Source organism: Giraffa tippelskirchi, chromosome 10 (genome assembly GCF_054371585.1).
Source record: "Giraffa tippelskirchi isolate mGirTip1 chromosome 10, T2T-mGirTip1v1.2.pri, whole genome shotgun sequence".
Lineage (NCBI taxonomy): Eukaryota > Metazoa > Chordata > Mammalia > Artiodactyla > Giraffidae > Giraffa > Giraffa tippelskirchi.
Window position 1 is genome coordinate 71,972,287 of NC_137284.1, and position 21,840 is coordinate 71,994,126.

At 39.0% G+C, this 21,840-nt stretch overlaps 1 protein-coding gene across 1 annotated transcript; it reads right to left on the bottom strand.

The window, feature by feature from the left end:
• Positions 1 to 6,172: 6,172 nt before the first annotated feature.
• Positions 6,173 to 21,391, bottom strand: SOSTDC1 (sclerostin domain containing 1). The gene is made up of 3 exons (XM_081537662.1): positions 21,303 to 21,391; positions 10,116 to 10,464; positions 6,173 to 7,594 (listed from the first exon to the last, which is right to left on the bottom strand). The coding sequence occupies exons 2-3, from the start codon at positions 10,318 to 10,320 to the stop codon at positions 7,179 to 7,181; spliced, it is 621 nt and encodes a 206-aa protein (XP_081393788.1). The 5' UTR covers positions 10,321 to 10,464; positions 21,303 to 21,391; the 3' UTR covers positions 6,173 to 7,178.
• Between the last annotated feature and the right edge of the window lie 449 nt (positions 21,392 to 21,840).

Below are 21,840 nucleotides of genomic sequence, written 5' to 3' on the forward strand. Positions count from 1 at the left end.
ACTAAATGCGAAATATTTCTTCACTAGTATACAACATGAAAAAAATTCATCGAGTCTTAGTGTCAATAAAAAGGCAAAATGGCAACTCTTCACTGGATTATTAAATGCATTTGGCAAATTTTGTCTTTGGTTTGCAATAAGACAATTTGTGGTAAGAAAGTTGTTGTTTAACTCTCTAAGCTTGAGCAAATAATACAAACACACAACATAAAGAAAATATTTTATAATGTATAGACCACATATGAAGAATAAGAGATGAAACAAGGCAAAAAAGTATACTGAAAACTCTAGTTAGTAAAAATTGTCAACTATTCTACAAAAGATCTTCATGACCCAGATAATCACGATGGTGTGATCACTCACCTAGAGCCAGACATCCTGGAATGTGAAGTCAAGTGGGCCTTAGAAAGCATCACTATGAACAAAGCTAGTGGAGGTGATGGAATTCCAGTTGAGCTATTTCAAATCCTCAAAGGTGATGCTGTGAAAGTGCTGCACTCGATATGCCAGCAAATTTGGAAAACTCAGCAGTGGCCACAGGACTGGAAAAGGTCAGTTTTCGTTCCAATCCCAAAGAAAGGCAATGCCAAAGAATGCTCAAACTACCGCACAATTGCACTCATCTCACATACTAGTAAAGTAATGCTCAAAATTCTCCAAGCCAGGCTTCAGCAATACGTGAACCGTGAACTTCCAGATGTTCAAGCTGGTTTTAGAAAAGGCAGAGGAACCAGAGATCAAATTGCCAATATCCTCTGGATCATCGAAAAAGCAAGAGAGTTCCAGAAAAACATCTATTTCTGCTTTATTGACTATGCCAAAGCCTTTGACTGTGTGGATCACAATAAACTGTGGAACATTCTGAAAGAGATGGGAATACCAGACCATCTGACCTGTCTCTTGAGAAACCTGTATGCAGGTCAGGAAGCAACAGTTAGAACTGAACATGGAACAACAGACTGGTTCCAAATAGGAAAAGGAGTATGTCAAGGCTGTATATTCTCACCCTGCTTATTTAACTTCTATGCAGAGTACATCATGAGAAACACTGGGCTGGAAGAAACATAAGCTGGAATCAAGATTGCTGGGAGAAATATCAATAACCTCAGATATGCGGATGATACCACCATTATGGCAGAAAGTGAAGAAGAACTAAAGAGCCTCTTGATGAAGATGAAAGAGGAGAGTGAAAAAGTTGGCTTAAAGCTCAACGTTCAGAAAACTAAGATCATGGCATCTGGTCCCATCACTTCATGGGAAATAGATGGGGAAACAGTGGAAACAGTGTCAGATTTTATTTTTTTGGGCTCCAAAATCACTGCTGATGGTGATTGCAGCCATGAAATTAAAAGACGCTTACTCCTTGGAAAGAAGGTTATGACCAACCTAGATAGCATATTTAAAATCAGAAACATTACTTTGCCAACAAAGGTCCATCTAGTCAAGGCTATGGTTTTTCCAGTGGTCATGTATGGATGTGAGAGTTGGACAGTGAACAAAAATGAGCGCCGAAAAATTGATGCTTCTGAACTATGGTGTTGGAGAAGACTCTTGAGAGTCCCTTGGACTGCAAGGAGATCCAATCAACCCATCCTAAAAGAGATCAATCCTGGGTGTTCATTGGAAGGTCTGATGTTGAAGCTGAAACTCCAATACTTTGGCCACCTCAAGCGAAGAGTTGACTCATTGGAAAAGACCCTAATGCTGGGTGGGATTGGGGGCAGGAGGAGAAGGGGACGACAGAGGATGAGATGGTTGGATGGCATCACCAACTCGATGGACATGGGTTTGGGTAGACTCCGGGAGTTGGTGATGGACAGAGAGGCCTGGTGTGCTGCAGTTCATGGGGTCGCAAAGGGTTGGACATGACTGAGCGACTGAACTGAATTGAACTACCTGAAGATTGGAAAGGATTTTTCAAAAATCCTGGTTATTGAGTTCAATGTTTTAGGCTGTCTTTGAAAGGCAAATTTAAACTAATATCTCAATAAATAAAAGGATTTAAATGATCATTTTGCAAAAATTCACCAATATTATAATATGAAAGATTAAAAAATTTGTGCAAATTTAATGACAATAAAATTTTTAGGATGAATTTATTCCTACTGAAAAAGATGATGTGTGTTTGTGTGCTCAGCCATGTCCAACTCTTTGCAACCCTGTGGACTGTAGCCCACCAGGTGCCTCTGTCCATTGAATTTTCTAAGCAAGAATACTGGAGTGAGTTCCCATTTTCGACTACAAGGGATCTTCCTGGCCCAGGGATCAAACCCACGTCTCTTGTGTCTCCTGAATTGGCAGATGGATTCTTTACCACAGAGCTACCTGGGAAAGAAAAAGGCAATGTTATATTTTAATAGTAACTTATCTTTAAGCCTATCAGGCGTTTGATTAGTTTTATTAACAATGAACTTCAGCTGAATATGTCTATATCACTGACAATGTCATTCACTTTAGACATTGTCTCAGATTCATGCATCTAATCCCATCATTAAGAAATTAAATCAATAATACAAGGTAACCCTTGGTTTGCAGTTACTAAAATTCAAAAGAAAATATTTAAGTTCCTTCTTAAATCTCCCAAGCTGTTTCAGTCTTCATTTGTAACAGAAAATAAATCCTTTAGCAGGTCTGCAATGCAAATGATAAATTATCATCACTCTGTCTGATTTGCACTGGAAATAATTACACAGCTTGGAATTAATTCATTTTAATCAATTTTTGAAACTGAAAGTTGAAACATCTTCCCACTAGGATTTTTGGAGTAGGTGTTATCCTGTAGTTCTTTGAGATGATTTGCAGAATATGCAGGCAAAGGCACCAAACACCATAGATGTTAACTATGGAATCAGAAATGATGGACAGACCAATATATTGGCATATCTATTCTAGTAGGGCTCTCTTTCCGGATGTAACGAGATTTCTAGTGGCCATATGTATACTCAGTTCACAAATCTAAACTCATTTTAATTCATCATAGAGCTATATTTTAATAGGTTTGAATTAAACCAAGGTGCGAATCATCACTATCTGTCTTTGAGGGAAGGAAGCATTCAGACAATAAGCTGTAGCACTGAAGATTTCCAGTCATTTTCCTGAGCGTCTACAAGGATTTTATCAAAGCTTTGCCTTGCATTTTATGTATCATTTGAACTGTGTGACTATATTGCTACTGCTACTGCTAAGTCGCTTCAGTTGTGTCCGACTCTGAGCGACCCCATGGGTCTGCAGCCTACCAGGCTCCTCCACCCGTGGGATTTTCCAGGCAAGAGTACTGGAGTGGGGTGCCATTGCCTTCTCCGTGTGTGACTATAGAAATGCTGAATTTATGGTATGCAGTGAATTGCCACTTTAGTGCTAAAAAACATTTTCAAGAGTTAAGTCTAATCCAAACCACAGTTTATTCCAAACGTAATGAATTATATTTTGATACCTACATTTCATGGTGATTGAAAAAAATTTTTTCAACACACTAAATTTAAACTTTTAAAGGCTTTAATTTACTCAGCAATTTGGAAGTTTCCTGGCTTTGCTTAAGCTAAATACTATTCTTTCCATTCATAACTACTGAGTATAACCTACTGAAAGTCTATTAAAGTAAATATGATACAAAATAGATAGATCAGGTTATACAATTTTAAAAAAGTCATTCTAGTAACATGGAGTGAATGACACAGCAAGATCATCTGGAAAAACCTTACTAAGTTTATACAAGACAGGAAAGATTAAGATTCAGTCTTTTTTTAATAAAAAAACACACCCTAATTTTCATTGTTTTTCAAAACATATACAAAAAATAAACATGGCTAACAGAGTATTGTCAATTAGTGGTTATTCCAACTAGCCTAAGTGAGTAAATGCAAATCATTTGTAGTTAAAATACTAATTTTTTGCCAATAGACATTTCTGAAGCCTCTATGTCTATATTTAACTTAGGTGTAGCATACTATATGTATTCTTTATTTGTATATGTGCTATCAATTTTTCTTTCATTCTTGTTATTGATAAAAACAACTATATATATATATATAAAAATATCAATATCTAACTATATACCTACCTACCTATCTATCAAGCTATCTTCTATCAGTAAAGCTACTTGAAAAAAGCTCTTTATTCATATTGGCCAAAATGAATTTGATAAGTCATTTATGGATAAATATTATGATATGAACTAGAAGCCAGGCTTTGCCAAAATTATCACAATCACCATTTTGAAATGATAGTTACCACAACAAGAATACAATTATGCAGAGTTTAATCAGACTAGAATATGTGAATGAACTGTAAAAAAACAAAAACTGAAATATAATCAGCAATTAAGATGCAAGTACTTTTAAGCATTTTTAAATAATAGCTACAAAGCTGCATTTTCTGTTTAAATTTTCATTTCACTGACTGCCTGATTGTATCTTAGGCTTGTCTTATTGATTGCTGACCTTTTCCTGTCATTGGATGTTAAATACCATGCAATGAATGCCTCACAATGTAATATGGCCTGAAATGGATCAGTAAGTTGAATGTGACAATAAGAAATGGATCCAATTCTTGCCTTAGCAAGGACTAATCTTATTTATAAGGTTCTTTTATTCCATTTCATTTTTTTCCAGTATATTCACTTACTAAACACTATTACCAATCAAATTAGTGGTGATTTTAGTATTTTATCACCAAAACCATTGTTTCAATGTTTCATTATTAAAAGGCAACAATATAATCTTATTGATTGTGAGGCTATTGTCTGGTCAATTCCTTTTTAAGCCTCAGGCCTTACGACATACTAATTTTTAGATCATCTCTAAGACCTTCTATAGAGGGTGCTATGGTGTTGAGAAGAAAGAAATGCCCAAATTGTCTTAAGTCCTCTGTTATGTTAAATATCCCAAATTGAGCTATGATGAGCTGCAATGAGCAAGTAAACTAGGCATAGGAAATAATACATTTTTGGTATATTTTACCTGTGATATAATTATTATGAATGTTCCATGTATAATGATATTATATGTAGTTTGGGATCCAGTTAGTAAGACTAGAAAATAAATCAATAGTGGAAGCTGAATCATTATTTTCATTTAATTATACAATAAAGTAAAGTCTCTCAGTCGTGTCCAACTCTTTGAGACCCTTTGGACTGTAGCCCACCAGACTCCTCCATCCATGGGATTCTCCAGGCAAGAATACTGGAGTGGGTTGCCATTTCCTTCTCCAGGGGATCTTCCTGACCCAGAGATCAAACCCAGGTCTCCCACATTGCAGGCAGACGCTTTAACCTCTGAGCCACCAGGACAATAGTTAGCATATTTAAAATTGAAAGATGTTTTCTTGTCCTCATGTATGTTGAGGCTCTCCTCCCTCTCACAGGGAAGGGACAACATTTATGTCCTTTATTTAGCTTACTATGCTTTATGTAAGACACATGTGACTTTTAGACTTGTGATTACAGAAAAGAACAATTTACAAAAAAGCAGTAAGGACTCCATCATGCTCAGGATCAAAAAAAAGAAAATCTAGATCTTATCGATATCAAGCCTCTTTGGTTTTCTTCACTTAGTGTGATGGAATCAGTCAATAATTAAATTGACAAATTAACTGTATAATCTTGTTCAAGACTGATCACGTTGGTTAATAAACAACATGTCAAACTTGAAAGCACCGAAAAACTTGTTTTTATTTTCTTTGTTGTTTTCTTTTAGTTTTTGGTTTGAGGACCATGCAATAGTATTCAAAGTTTCCCAACATATGGCAGTGATTTTTTTCACAATTCCTTTCTCAGACTTAACTGTATATTAGAATAACCTGAAAAACTTTAAAAACTGCTAATATCTGAGTTCCACGTTTAGAAACTATAATGTAATTTGGATGGCAGCCTGGTTACTGGGTTGTGTACTATCTCCCCCAGGTGATTATAATGGGCAGCAGATTTGGCATCCACAGGTATATATAAATATGATATTCTTCTTACAACTCACTGCTGGATTGTCATCCAACTTTTTCATGCATCTTATTTACCAACTAGATGGTCTCCCTATTTCTCTCTTCCTTCTTACTATAGATTTTTCTATCAAAACTTGACTGTGCCTTATATTTTAAAAAAGTAATTATTCTGATGTGCTTATTCTGTAGTTTTTGTGCTTATTCTGTACCCTTTTACATGTGTTAGAGGCAAAGACAATAACGTTTAGCCGTGTTTATTTTGTTAAAAGAAACTCATTGAAGGTCAAGTCACCTTCTGATTGCACAGATTAAATAGGAAACTGTTAACCTATTTCATCTTTACAAAGTATCTTATTGATTTTAAAAGATCAATAGTACTGATAAAGTTCATGATGAAACATATATGTGACAAGAAGACTAAAATATTTATTTTACATATCTACAGTATATATTGTCATACTTCTAGATCAACCACAAATTATACAAGAAAATATTTAGGTACATGAAAAAACTTCGAAACATAAAAAATTAACATTTTGAAAAAAATCACTTGTGAAAGCTCATTAAATAATAACATTGACAAATAAATAGTTAATCAGCTTTACTTATTAGCTGTTGCCATGCATTTCTGGCATTCCATTCCAAGCAAGGGTCAGCATGCAGGGTATAATTTCATACTATGAGACTGTAAAAAGCTACAGGGCTTATTTTTGAAGTGAAATGTCACAAGGTCTTTCACTCTTTCAAAGGGAGATCACTCTTGGCAGCTAAACTGTTCCCATGAAGATTACCAAAAAAGCACCCTTCTGAACTGTTAACCTGAAGACTCATGGCAACAACTCTTGAAAAAATTTTTCAGTTTCGAAGAACTTTTGTTGGGTGTGGGGTGGAGAGGATGGTTTGGGAAATGAAGGGTTACTGAGAAGCCCTTTTCCATATTAAAAAGTGAAGATTCAATCATGGGTATAGTATCACCCGTCTTTCAAGAACCATGGGGAATTAATACTACAGGCTGCATGGAATTTAAAGGCAAATCGCATTCATGGATACTTATACATCTTGAAAAACTTGAAAAATCTATCTCCCAAAAAGCTCCTGATACTCAGGACAGCTGGCTGAGTTTGATCAAAGCAGAAAGCATATATTTTCAAGTAAGAAAATAGCAGTGGCAGGCTCCAGTCGTCCAAGCAATCAAATCTGTAAAGCAGATGGTTTCTAGTCAGTCCAGTTTGGAGGTCTGAATTCTAACTCATGCTATGCTTGCTGGGTTTGCCAGCCCTTTTGCGCTCTCGGTGATGCTGGGCTGGCTTGGCGGGCGACAGGCTCTCGAAGTTGTGACTGGACTCGTTGTGCTGCCGCGTGTACCTCTTGCACTTGCAGGCGGTGACCATGGTGATTTTGTAGGTGCGCGTGCTGCCATCCTGGCACTGCAGCTGGATTCGCTGGGTACGCGTTTTGTCATTGACACACCTCCACTCCTGGGAGCTCCTCCGGCTCCAGTACTTTGTTCCGTAGCCCCCTCCGATCCAGTTAGGCAGCACAGGCAGGGGCAAGCACTCGCCAGCACACACCAACTCTTTCAGAGGGCTGATACTGGTGCACTGGCCGTCCGAGATATATTTGGTGGAACGCAGTTCTCGGCAGCCTACTTGAACTCGAGCTGCAGGAAACAGAAAAAAAAAAAATTATATATATATGTATATATATATATATACATATATATATATATATATATACATGAGAGGCATAGGCAAACACTTAAAAAAAAGTAATCTGCAATGACAAAAAATAATGTCCAAATGATAGCAAATTGGCCAATAGGAAGTGAACTCTTATTTTGTTCTCACAATGCAAAAATCCACCTGGATGGTTGTAAAGAAAGCTTGCATGAAAATTATCAGTTATGGGATAAAATAAACTGAGCCTGATTTGTTTTTTCATGTGTAACATTAGTTAATTGCTTACTAGAGTATTTGAAAATCCCATTTTCTTAGTTTTATTCCCCCAATAAGTATTAACCAGCTCTAAGTTTTATGTATATATATTCATTCTTTAATGAGCTAGGGAGTATATGTTCGCGTTCTTCACTCACAGGTCTATTAGTTAATGTCTACAAGTGCTTTTAATTAGGTTTTTCAAAAAATCTATTGAGAAAATGTGGAAAGAATTTGAATATTGTGTACAATGAAATACATAATATTTTGTTTCAATTATAAAATTCAGCTGCAGAGAATCATATATACATATGTGTACAATGTCTGACATTTTTGCATATCAAACTTAATAACTACACTTTAAACATAAATTCCCAAACTATCTTTTAAAGACACAAATATTAAAATGCTTGAAATGCAAAATGTCACTACAACTCGACATTTAAAGAATATAAAAGCTCCTAAATCAGGAACGTATGGTTGCCATAACAACTTGGCTACATTTCCATGAATTCTATGGCAGAAAAATGCCTAACATGTCTGATTTACAACTGCAAAAGGAAGCACAGTGTTTGTTTCCTGAATGTTGGTCATGGCAAACTCTGTTTAGTCATTTGAATTTGATAAGTATGTTCTCTAACAGACTGTTTCTTGTTACATGCCTTATGTAATTAAAGCAAAAATTAGTCTTGAAATATTTGGGTTTTCTTTTCCATTGCTTTGTTATCTAAACTTGAGGAGAATTGCCTGTAACAAGCTTGAGAAAAAAATCCAGACTTGTTAACCAGAAATATATATGTATTTCAAAGTACAGACTGCTGAAATTTAAAAAAATAAAGATTATAAGGAACATTGAAGTGGTCTCACATAGGATATTGAAAGCTAATATGAAGTCGATATTGAATTAGGAGTTAGGAGTGTTACTTCAGCACTGTGTCCCAGAACTTATAAGGTAAAAGATAGAGTCTAAAGGGATGTGATAGTTGTGAAAAAATGTAATGTATAAACATATACATCTGTACAGATATAGAGTGTGAGATTGAAATTAAAGTGTAACCTAGCTGGCCAGTCAGCATACTCTGCCTGTCTGACTCTGATTCCAGTTCACCTTCCTGCAGCTGCCTTAGGAATGCACCTAGAAACAGCCGAGATGATTTTGACCTGCCTAGCTTTTCGTCCCTGTGTATATAGAAATTTGGCAGTGACAGTTCATTGACAATGAATACCCACCACTTTCCTTGGTAATCTAATAATAATCAGATAGTTCTTGTATATGTAAAAGCAAGCATCCTCATGAAAGTTAAAAAACACCTTGATTTTCTTAGAAAGACATAAACAGTCATATTTGCTTTGATTTTTCAAAGGTTGAAACTCTTTTCAGCACTTGAACGGAGTTGAGGAGGAGCAAAAAGATTTGTATAAGATTTCTTGTGAACTCTTTCTCTGTATTTCTCTTAAAGTCCAATTACTAGCATGTGAAAGGAGTGAAACAAAAGTTAGGAAAAGACATTTGAATCCCTCCAACTAGTGGTCAACAAGTATGTCAATTAAGCAAACAAAAAAGAAGAAAAATAGTTTTTATACAAAGTATTATTGTACTGTCATTATTTTAAATCTCCAAACTCATAAAAGTTTCCCTGGTCCTTCACAGAAATCTACAATTGCTTACATTTTGACCTGGTGAATAAGAAGTTATTTCAGAAAAATATGAATCTCAATGTTTAGTTTTATCCCTCTTTCTCAAAGATCATCATCCAAACTTCATTTATTTCACTAGACATTTTTTAGAAATTGGTGTGAGCCTTTTTCCCCCCCCTCAGAAAGCTCCTTTTTTCTTCCCCTTGTGATTTCCCATATGTGCTTTGGTTATTTACCTTTATACACTCTACCAGAACTGCACATGTTTTGAAATAAACAGAACACAACCTGAATTTAAGCTATCTAGAACAACACTTCATGAAAAAAAATCTCATTCTGCATTTCAAAGAAGCAACACTTTAATTCCTGGAAACATTTTCTCTTGGAATGTTGGAAAACCGAAGCCTGTGACTACATTATCAAATCACTGTTTTAGTTATGTTAACTTTGTAGGGAAGAATGCCAGTCTACACATGCAGCGGATTGCTCCCAGATCGTTTAGCAAAACATATATGGTTCAGGTTAGTTAGCAATGAAATAATTCGACAGGAATGTGAGTTAATGCTACCAAATAAGAACACCAAATTCATGCAAGTAAAACACACTTACTGTTCCGATCCAGTCCAGCGTTACTGAAATGCCTGCCTCCATTTCTGGCTTGATTCATTGTGCTGTTGCTGCTGGGGTGTGCTGGAACAGGTTTAACCACATGTGAATAAAGGATTTCTGTGGCATCATTTTTAAAAGCCAAACAGCTTTTCATTAGGATGCATGCAAGGGGAATGAGAGAGAAATGAATGGCAGGAGGAAGCATGGTGAGTAGAGGATTTGCTTGGCTGGAGAGCTGGTTAATTCCTTTCCCTCTGCTTCTGCACTGTAACTGTGAAATTCCTCCTCAAGGTTCCCTTTATATATCCACTGAGGTTTGGCGTTCATTCAGGTATAAAGTTGTGTAGCGCTACAGAGTGAAAACACGGAGAAGGGGTGGGATCCCTACATGACCCTGCGAAAGAATTTTACCAATGGAAGAGAAGACTACAGAAAAGGAGGAGCTTGGTATCCAAATTGCCTGAAATTTCAGAGTTGGACTTCATCAGTTGTCTGAGAGCTGAAGCAGCCAGGCGCATTCTATAGCAGCTACAGCCCCTCTCCCTCTCTCTCTTCTCTCTCTCTGCCATTTCCTTTCCTAAATCTAGTTCACATTTGGGTTTCATTTAAATGAAAATATGCTGCTGTTCATTTGAAGACATTTACATTCCCACAGTTGTTCTGCATTTGTAGTAGGGAGGGGTCTCACCCCAGATAATAGGAGGAATTCAGGAGTTTAAATATTGTAGGGCTTGAATGAAGCACCTAATTAGTTAAACATTTCTCGTTTGTCAAGATACAAACCACCTTTTTTTCTTTTTTTCTGAAAGTATAAGGCACAGAGCTAAAAATCTGCCCCCTGGACACACTTAAATAATGCAGCTTTGATCTGCATGAACTGCTGCGCTCCTAGGTAAATTATTGCCAGGGGTTCTGTGTGGAGAGTAATGAGCATAGCTCTGTCTGCACTAAAGTAACTAATATCCATTTGCATCTTAAAAACATGACCCAAGCATTACCGTTCATAGCATCATTTTACATGAAAGCCATTTTTGACTGATAATTTTGCAAATACAAGTTAATTTTTGCGAGGTTTTTCATGGGCTGCAGAACACATGTTCTACCACCATTTACTAAACATTCTGTTCATGACTTCCTTTGGCTCTGCTGCTCACGTAAGAAACAAGGTAGTTTTCTGTTTATCCACACATGACACAGATGGTCCATTAATGACTATCAGGGATCGCTAAGGGCTTCCCAGGTGGCACTCATGGTAAAGAACCCGCCTGCCAATGCAGGAGACATAAGAGACACTGATTCAATCCCTGGGTTGGGAAGATTCCCTGGAGGAGGGCATAGCAATCCACTCCAGTATTCTTGCCTGGAGAATCCCATGGACTGAGGATCCTGATGGGCTAACAGTCCATGGGGTTGCAAAGAGTCGACTGAAACAACTTAGCATGAACACACACAAGGATCTCTAGCCTTAAAACAGTAATGAAATTCCAACCAATTGGTGGGATATCTTGATCGGAATCAAAATTCTGAAACTGTTGTCAATTTTAATTCCATTTTTGCCCTTTGTGTGGCTATTAAATTGACCTGTACACCTCTTTATAAACTTTTACCTATTGTTACTGCCGTTTGGAGCTTCCTAGGTGGCTCAATGGTAAAGAATCCACCTGCCAATGCAAGAGATGTGGGTTTGATCCCTGGGTTAGGAAAATCCCCTGGAAGAGGAATAGGCAATGCACTCCAGCAAGCTTGCCTGGAAAATTCCATGGACAGAGGACCTGGTGGGCTACAGCCCATGTCACAAAGAGTCAGACACAAATGAGTGACTGAGCACACACACATATACAACTATGTGTGTATATGTGTATATGTGTGTGCTATTCATATCTATCTGTCCATCACCTGGGCTTTTCCACAGTGGCACTATTGGCATTTTGGAATAGATACTTATTTGTTATGGGATGCTGTCCTGTGAGTTTAACAGCATACCCAGTTTCTACCCACTAGATGCCAGTAGCACCCCCAGTTATAACCAAAAATATCTCCAGATGTTGCCAAATGCCCCCTGTGAGCTAAAAAATCACCCCAGTTCAGAGCTACTTTTTATCTATCTATCTCACTATAAAAAGAAAGTACAATTAAGAACAAAACATTAATGATTGTACTAAGAAATTACTGTATCTTTTAGGAGAAAAATGATACTGTGGTTTTATGTAAAAACAACTGCTTCTCTTTTAGAATTAAATACTGAAATATCCTCAGATGAAATCACATGATGCCTGGAACAAAACTTCAAAAATAACATAGGAAGTGCGTTTGGATGGTGCTTGATTTGATGGTTGTTGAGGCTGGATTCTGGATATTCTATTTTGCTTACTTTTGTGTATGTTCGAAATTCTACATAATCAAAATTTTTTTAAAACCTGAATTCAAAAATCTCAATACGTACTGTCAATCACATCTCTATCTTAAGACTATATGTAATCATTTATTCTAACATTCTTCCTGGAAAATTATGTATGTGTTTATTCTGTGCACATAGAGATTATAGATCAGACATCCTTCTAAAATAGTAACTATGAAAAACTTTTTTTTTTGCTTTACTGTATTTTTTGTTTGTTTTTTATTGGGGTATAGTTGCTTTACAATGTTGTGGAAGTTACTGCTGTACAGTGAAGTGAATCAACTATATGTATACATATATCATCTCTTTTTTGGATTTCCTTCCCATTTAGATCCCCACAGAGCATTAAGTAGAGTTCCCTGTGCTATACAGGAGGTTCTCATTGGTTATCTATTTTATACATATTAATGTATATATGTCAATCCCAATCTCCCAATTCATCCCACCCCTTTTTACCCCCTTAGTATCCATATGTTTGTGTCTCTATTTCTGCCTTGAAGACAGGTCCATCTGTACCATTTTTCTAGATTTCACATTATGCACTAATATATGATATTTGTTTTTCTCTTTCTGACTTATTCTTTCTGTATGACAGTCTCTAGTTCCACCCACACCTTTACAAATGACCCAATTTCATTCATTTTTATGGCTGACAATATTCCATTGTGTATATGCACCACACTGAAGAGTGTCTTATGCTGCTTATCAGAGGACTTCATGTTAAATACATGAAGTATGTTGATATTAACCGTTGACTGGTAGACTCAATGCCTAAAGGAAGTGACAGGGTCAAAATAGCTAATTTCTTTCCCTATACTATTTTTTGTGCCTGGTGTGTGTGTTAGTCACTCAGTCATGTCCACCTCTTTGCTACCCCATGGTTTATATAGCTCACCAGGCTCCTCTGTCCATGGAATTCTCCAGGCAAGAATACTGGAGTGGGTTGCCATTCCCTTCTCCAGGGGATCTTCCTGACCCAAGGATCGAACCCAGGTCTCCTAAATTGCAAGCAGATTCTTTACCATCTGAGCCACCAGGGAAGCCCCACTCAACAGACTCTTTTTTTTTTTTTATCAGTTGCATAGAGGTGTCATGCTGTGCCAAGTTGTTTCGCTTGTCTGACTCTTTGTGAGCCCAGGGACTGTTAGCCCACCAGGCTCTTTGGTCAGTGAGATTCTCCAGGCAAGATTACTGGAGTGGTTTGCCATGCACTCCTCCAGGGGATCCTTCTGACCCAGGGACCAAACCCGTGTCTCCTGTGGCTCCTGCATGGCTGGTGGATTCTTTACCTTTGAGCCACTGGGGAAGCCTGTTTTTTATGCCTGGAGGAGGAGATTACTACTATTATTATTGTTATTAGTATTTTGGCTACACTGCATGCTTGTGGGATCTTAGTTCTCCAAGCAGGGATTGAACCCAGGCCTAGCATGGAGTCCTAACCGCTGGAGGAGGAGAAGATCGTTAAATTTTCAGTTTAATTGTTAGATTGTTAATCAACTTGCTCAAACTAACTCATAAGTGTTAAATATGCTCTGTCCCTAGTATTCTGTATGTGCAGCCTTAGGATATTACATCTGGCAGAAGCAAAATTAGGAATGAAGACAATGTGGTTGTTATACAAGGACAGGAAATTCAACATTCAGATGTGACTTCTATGATTGGGTCATCAGAGCACTGTGACTTTCAGTTTTGCTTGCTGGCTCTAGCTGTCTCACTTGTTTCTATGGACATCAGCTTCCATAATGTAAGCTTTCCTATGCAGAAGCCTCAGTGGCATAAAACAGTTGTGTCTCACCAATAAGGAATAGAAGCCCTCAGCCAAACAACCCATGAGGACTTGAATTCTACCAACAACCACAAGAGTGAATTTGAAACCAAATATCCCCAAAGCCAATCCTTCACCTGAGACTGCAGCCCTGATTTAACATCATCACTGCAATCTTATAAAAGGCTGTAAGTCATAGGTACCCACAGGAACTATGAAATGATAAAAGTTTTAACTAAGTTGAGGTAATTTTTTACACAGCCATAAATAATTTACACAATATTATCTGCTTTAAAATGAAGATATAATCATTAAGCCATTCATTTTGTGAAAAATGCTAGCGTCTTGAAAGATCAGATATGGAATCATTCAATATGGTGACTGAGTAACTTTCATTCTTTGGGCAAGCTTTGAAATTTATTTCCCAGTCCTCAGCTGAGTCATCAGTATGATGCCATTATTAATAATCAAATAATATCAGAATTGGACTTCCCTGGTGGCTCAGACAGTAAAGAATCTGCCTACAATGCGGGAGACCCAGGTTCAATCCCTGGGGCAGGAAGATCTGGAGAAGGAAATGGCAACCCACTCCAGTATTCTTGTCTGGAAAATCCCATGGACGAAGGAACCTGGTAGGCTACAGTCCATGGGGTCACAAAGAGTCAGACACGACTAAGTGACTTCACTTCACTAATATCAGAATTACTACTGCTGGTCTGGTATGCAAAAGCTTGAAAGTAACTTTAATACTCAAAAATAGTATTATCATGTGACTCCTGGGACTGGACTCAAAAAACCTGAATTTGAATCTTATTTCTGCCATTATAATCTGTGTGAACTTGGATGTATTTCCTAAAACTCTTTAAGTCAGTTCCTTCAGCTGTAAAAACATGACCAAATTTACCTACCTCACAGAGAAATAAGAAAATGTGAAAGTGTCTAGCACAAAATCTGGCCTGGAAGAAATGTGGGGGAAAAAATAGTCTTTGAAAATGAGTCTAAGACTACTGTTTCTCATTAGAGTCTTTTTTATGTATAATTTTATTTATTTCTTTATTTTTGGCTCTACTGGATCCTCACTGCTACATTGGTTTTTCTTTAGTTGTGGCAAGCAGGGGCTACTCTCCAGTTGAGGTGCGTGGGCTTCTCATTGTGGTGGCTTCTCTTGTTGCAGAGTATGGGCTCTAGGCCCGCAGACTTCAGCAGTTGCAGCACGTGGGCTCAGTAGTTGTGGCATACAGGTTCAGTTCCTGCAAGGCATGTGGGATCTTCCTGGACCACATCCACATGTCTCCTGTATTGGCAGGAGGATTCTTTACCACTGAGCCACCAGGAAATCTCTCATTAGAGTCTTTGAATTTAAAAAGGACCTTGGAAAAAACAGAAAATTCTCAAAAAAAATGCAATTACCGTATTTAAGGTGTGGAATGAAAAGCTACAAGAAATGATCAAATATTAAATATTTTCTTGATTAAGAAAATAATTAGCCTGACTGTTTTTTATCTTTGACAGGAGAAGAATCAGAATATGTATAAACAAAACATATTTACTGAATGCAACAATGAGGTATATCTGGTCCTCTGTGTATTTTAATTATTTTCAGAGAGCTCCAGTTAATTAGATAGAACTTGTACCTTGGAAAGGTAACCATCATTAGTTTAGAAGAAAATTAAAACTACTTATAGAATCTTCAAAATTCTTAACAATAGGATGGGCTAACATCTTGGATTTATGTCATATCAATACTTGAAACCAGTGTCTATCATGGATGCTATAGCCCAGGGATTGTAGAGTCGAATGAGGCATGGAACCTACCCTCTTCACTTTCCCAAAAGTTTCTATTTAGAATTTCACTAAAGGAACTCCCTTAACCTGATCTTTCTGTACTATTTTCTTCCTTCCTCACCACCTTTCTTATTTATCTCTTTATTTTTTATTTTGCTTAAATGCTTTTGGTTAAATATGTAAATATTCTTTTTCTTATAAGCTGCTTCAATAGAGATAATATTAATTTAGATGGTGCTGATTATATCCAGTGTGCGTGCTAAGTCACTTCAGTCATGTCCAACTCTTTGTGACCCCATGGACTGTAACCTGCCAGGTTCTTCTATCCATGCGGTTCTCCAGGCAAGAATACTGGAGTGGGTTGCCATGCCCTTCCCCAGGGAATCTTCCCAACCCGGGGACTGAACCCACAACTCTTAGATCTCCTGCATTGGCAGGTGGATTCTTTACCACTAGCACCACTTGGGAAACCCATAATCCAGTGTAACTTGATATAAAACCCAAGTGGAAATTTCAAACCCCACGGATATATTTCTTGGTAGAATTTCTCAATCTTGGCTCTACCACGGACATTTTCGGCTGGATAATTCCTTATCGTGGGAGCTGTCCCCTAAGTTATAAGATGTTCAGCAGCACTCCTGGGCTCTATCTGCTAGATGATGGTTGCACCTCCATCACCCAGTGATGACAATCAAAAACACCTTCAGACATTGCCACGTGTCCTCTGGTGTGCAAAGTTGTCCTGGGTTTTAAACTACTGGTCTAGGCAAATTCTCCAGTAAATTTCCTTAAAATGGCAGCACGGTGCTGTTAAGGAAAAACCTTACATGTAAGCTCTAGAGAGCGAGTTAGGACAGTGGGGCTATGGTTTCCATCTATCTGATTCTACACTAGGGAGAGAAGGAGTTTGTCCTTTTTTTTTTCTAGATGAATATTTATTTATTTGACTGGGCTAGGTCTTAGGTGCAACATGCTTGATCTAGTTCCCTGACCAGGGATCGAACCTGGGCGCTCTGCACTGGAAGCCCAGAATCTCAGCCACTGGACTCCCAGGGAAGTCCCAGTTTGTCCCTTTTCACTGGCATTTTGCTATCTTGCTCCATAGAGATGTCCTCATTCTGTGCATTTAGTGCACGCCAAGTCCCCAAACTCAATTTGACAAAGGTTGGTAGCATAGCCTATCCCCAAGGTGAGAGCTAGAATTAGTTTTCTTCCACAAACCTGATAGTTTTAAAACTGTGTTTTACCTGGGAGTTAGTTAGATATGAAACTTCTGGGACTGACCTCAGGCCAGAATCAAAATCCCTTGGGGTGGAACCCAGGACCTTGTGTTTTAACAAGCTCTCCAAGTCATTCTTACACATGCTAGAGTTTGAGACATGCTGTTCTTGAATCATGTGTGCCCTTCTAACTGTGGCCTGTCCCCATGGTTTCCATCACGGTTGCTGCATCTATTTTAACTGGGCTTTTACTTCACACTGGGGCTTTCGTAGTGGCTCAGATGGTAAAGAATCTGCCTGCAATGCAGCAGACACAAGTTCAATCCTTGGTGTGGGAAGATCCCTTGGAGAAGGAAATGGCAGCCCGTTCCAGTATTTTTGCCTGGAGAATTCCATGGACAGAGAGTCTCGTGGGCTACAACCATGAAGATGCAAAGAGTCGAACACAACTGAGTGATGAACACTACTTCAGATTTGTCCAGTTTTCATAGTCAGATGGAAGCCCTGTCCTAAAGCTCAGCCCAGCTGGACAAAACCCAACCCCATTTCCTCTTCCTGCATTTATTTCTCCCTACTGACTGGATTCTCTGTGTCCCCCACTGACTTTAATGTTTTGTCCAATGGAGATGGTCACAGCAATTACTGCTACATTGATGTCATTGCTCACTAGAAACTGTGGCAACCATATCTGATTCTCTCAGATATCAATGTGAAACTAGATTCAAGCAAAATACTTCGACCACTGTGATTTTAATTGTTTTCCACCAGCCCCAGGCACATTCCATAGCCACGTTAGGCTCCTCGTCCTGGCAACATTCAATCTGGCTTCCCTCTTTCTTTAGGAATCTCTTAGTGGGCATCATGGCCAACCCAAAGATGGTAAGGAACTTATATAACCAATAGAGACTTAACAGTTGATGGTTCCCTCGTATGTCAGAAAATTGGAGAAGAACAGCAACAAAATATTTAGCAGAGCATTTTGCCCAACAATGCCACAATCTTTTCTGTAAAATAAAGTTGTTATGTGTGTGCTAAGTTGCTTTAGACTCTTGCTGACCCATGGATTTAGCCCGCCAGGCTCCTCTGTCCGTGGGATTTCCCATGCGAGAATACTGGAGTGGGTCGCCATTTCCTTTGCCAGAGGATCTTCCTGACCCAGGGATCAAACCCGGGTTTCTTGCGTCTCCTGCATTGGCAGGTGGGTTCTTCACCACTAGTGCCACTTGGGAAGCCCAAAGTTGTTATTTTTGTTGTTCAGTCACTCAGTAATGTCCAACTCTTTGCAACCCCATGGACTGCAGTACACCAGGCTTCCTTGTCCTTCACCATCTCCCAGGGATTGCTATAGAGGTTTCTAATTTCAATTCTTTTTTTTTTTTTGGCCTCAAGGCATATGGGATCTTAGTTCCTGTACCAGGGATAGAACCCACACCTCCTACACTGGAAGCACAGAGTCTTAACCACTGGACTGCCAGGGAAGTCCCTCTGATATTTTTAATGAAGTAATTTGCCTCTAAGTTATATACAGATAGAAGCTGTGGCATAGAGGATCCCACAGCAACAATGTAGCTGGAGGGAAGGGAATGTGACAGGGAATATTGGGGAACAAGTTTGACCACATTGATTGGAAAGGTAGATTGGAGCAGATCATGGACTATAATCCTGCTTTGTATGTTTAGAAGTTTGGGCACTATTTGGTGAGCAATAGAGAGCCATTGAATGATACGTGTATGTTTGTGTTAATTTTTATTTTCACGAAGTTTAAAACACTGTGTAACATATACCTATGTAAAGTGAAAGGATGTTTCCAGTACACAGAATTTCCCTTTCTGTCCTTTCCTTGTAACCAGTTCCTTCCTCCTCCCTAAAAATAAACCACTGTTCTGATTTCTGACACAGGTTATTAGCCTTGCCCATTATAAAATTTGATTTAGAAATGACTTTTTACATTGTTGTGTGCTACTGTATTGCATGAACATACACAATGTATTTATCCAGTTGGACTGGAGTAATTCCAGCTTTTGGCTCTTACGTATAACACTTCTATAAACATTCTTGTACCTGTCTTTTGACGCATATAGGCATACCTTTTTGGGGGGGATATATATCAAGTTGTGAAATAAATGAGATATAGGATGCATGTATGCTCAACTTTAGTAGATAATACCAAAGAATTTTCCCATGTGATTTTATTAAGTAAAATTTCTATCAGCCCTGACGTATTTCCCCTGACAGAAAGGACAAGATCAACAGGATGCTTCAGGAGACTGAATCCAGTTGCAATGTATGAGATGGTTTAGATGTTGTTATACTGCAACACACTTCACAGGTAGTGCTAGTGGCAAAGAACCTACCTGCCAATACTGGAGACATAAGAGACACAGATTCGACCCCTGGGTTGGGAAGCTTCCCAGAGGAGAGCATAGCAACCCACTCCAGTATTGTTGCCTGGAGACGCACATGAACAGAGAAGACTGTTGGGCTATAATCCATAGGATTGCACAGAGTTGGACACAAGTGCAGCGATTTAGCACTCACACACACCTACTGCAATATAGAAAGGGGAAAGTGCAAGAGCTCAGCTGAAATTAAGACCCTGAACTTGAAGGAGAGAGGCAAAGCTAGATTAGAGAAAAGAGAGATCAGAGACACTGGGGAGATAGCTTGGAGGGTGTTTGGAAATGAAGGTAAACGTAAAAATAAAGTTTTAAGGCTGGGTCATGGAGAGACTGATGTGTCAAGAGAACCAGAGTTGGCAGAGTTTAGAGTTTAATAATGAATTTGGGCTGAGTTAGAATGAGGTTAGGTGCTTACAAGAACCCAGAAGAAAGTGCCTAAGAGACAATTGTAATCAAAGCTCAAGAAATTTGTCGGGGCTTCCCTGGTGGCTCAGTGGTAAGGAATCCACCTGTCAGTCCAAAAGACACAGGTTTGATCCCTGGTCTGGGAAGGTCTCACATGCCACTGAGTAACCAAGCTCTCAAGCCCCAGAGCCTGTGCTCTGCAACAAGAGAAGCCACTACGATAAGAAGACCAAACACTGGAACTAGAGAGTAACCTTGGCTTGTCACAACTAGAGAAAAGCCCCTGCAGCAATGAAGATACTCATCACAGCCAAAATAAGTAAATAAAATTTAAAAGAGCAATCTGTCCCTTGACTGACAGCAATTTCACTAGGATGCTTTCCTGTCACTTTATCACGATAGAACTTGATTTAGAAACCCTCTGTCAAACAGCACTAAGGCTTTCATTTATATATCTATTGTCATCTAATCATGCCCTGGATTTTAAAAATCTAACTCCCTACTTTCAGGGGCTTCCCTGGAGGTGCTAGTGGTCAAAGAACCTGTCTGCCAATGTAGGAGACACAAGAGACCCGGCTTCCATCCCTGGGTCGGGAAGATCCCCTGGAGAAGGAAATGGCAACCTGCTCCAGTATTCTTGCCTGGAGAATCCCATGGTCAGAGGAACCTGGCAGGGTACAGTCCACAGGGTCACAAAGAGTCGGACACGACTGAAGTGACTTAACACGCATTAAGTATTATATAGATTTACTTGTGTTACCAGGGGGCTTCCCTGGTGGCTCAGAGGGTCAAGTGTCCGCCTACAATGCGGGAGACGCAGGTTCGATCCCTGGATCAGGAAGATCCCCTGGAGAAGGAAATGGCAGCCCACTCCAGTACTCTTGCCTGGAAAATCCCATGGACTGAGAAGCCTGGTAGGCTACAGTCCATGGGATCGCAAAGAGTCGGACACGACTGAGCGACTTCACTTTGACTTCACTTCACTGTGTTACCAACCCTCCCCACTCGGTTCCCAGCGAGGGTCCTCCTGCCCCAGTATTGGTGGAGCCAATAGTATGAGACAGGTTTCATTTCGGAAGCAAAGGAAACTTTCATTTTTCCCTCAGAGAATGGAAACATTGGCGCTTCCGCTCTAGAGCACACGCTCTCCCTGACAGACTGTGGGCGGAACTACTTTATAGGCTATGGGCAGAGGGGAGGGAGAGGAATTCTCACGAGACCCGTGCAGCTCCTGCAGGATAGCTGCGTCAGGCTCTGCGTCCCCACGGCCCGCCACCGCCATCTTGAATCTCGGAGTCATGCACAGCAGAGGTGTTGACCGCAGCCTTTCCTACTCGGAATTCTGGCCGGAAGTGCCAGGTTCCACCCCTCTGCCCGCAGTATTGTGTGAGCACGTGAAACTACACTGAGCACAAAGCAAAAGAAAAAAAGGTTAGACTTTATTTTACTACCTAAAATCTATTTGTATTTCTGCTCCCTGAGAATGCCAAGGGGCTTTGCCAGTAACATTTGTATAGGCTTAGCAAACGAACGCCTTGCGTTTTATGTGGAACTATAAGTAATAAACATCTCTCACAATTTCTTCTTCTTTTATTTCCCACAAAAAAACCACTAGCTTAGTTCGTTTTTATCATTATTTTCCTGAACTACTCTTTCCATAATTTTTTTTTTACCATATTTCTTGTTTTCTATTCTCTTCACTCTCCATAGTGACGTCTAGAATTATTTTTTTAAAAAAGGAGTCTCAATGTCT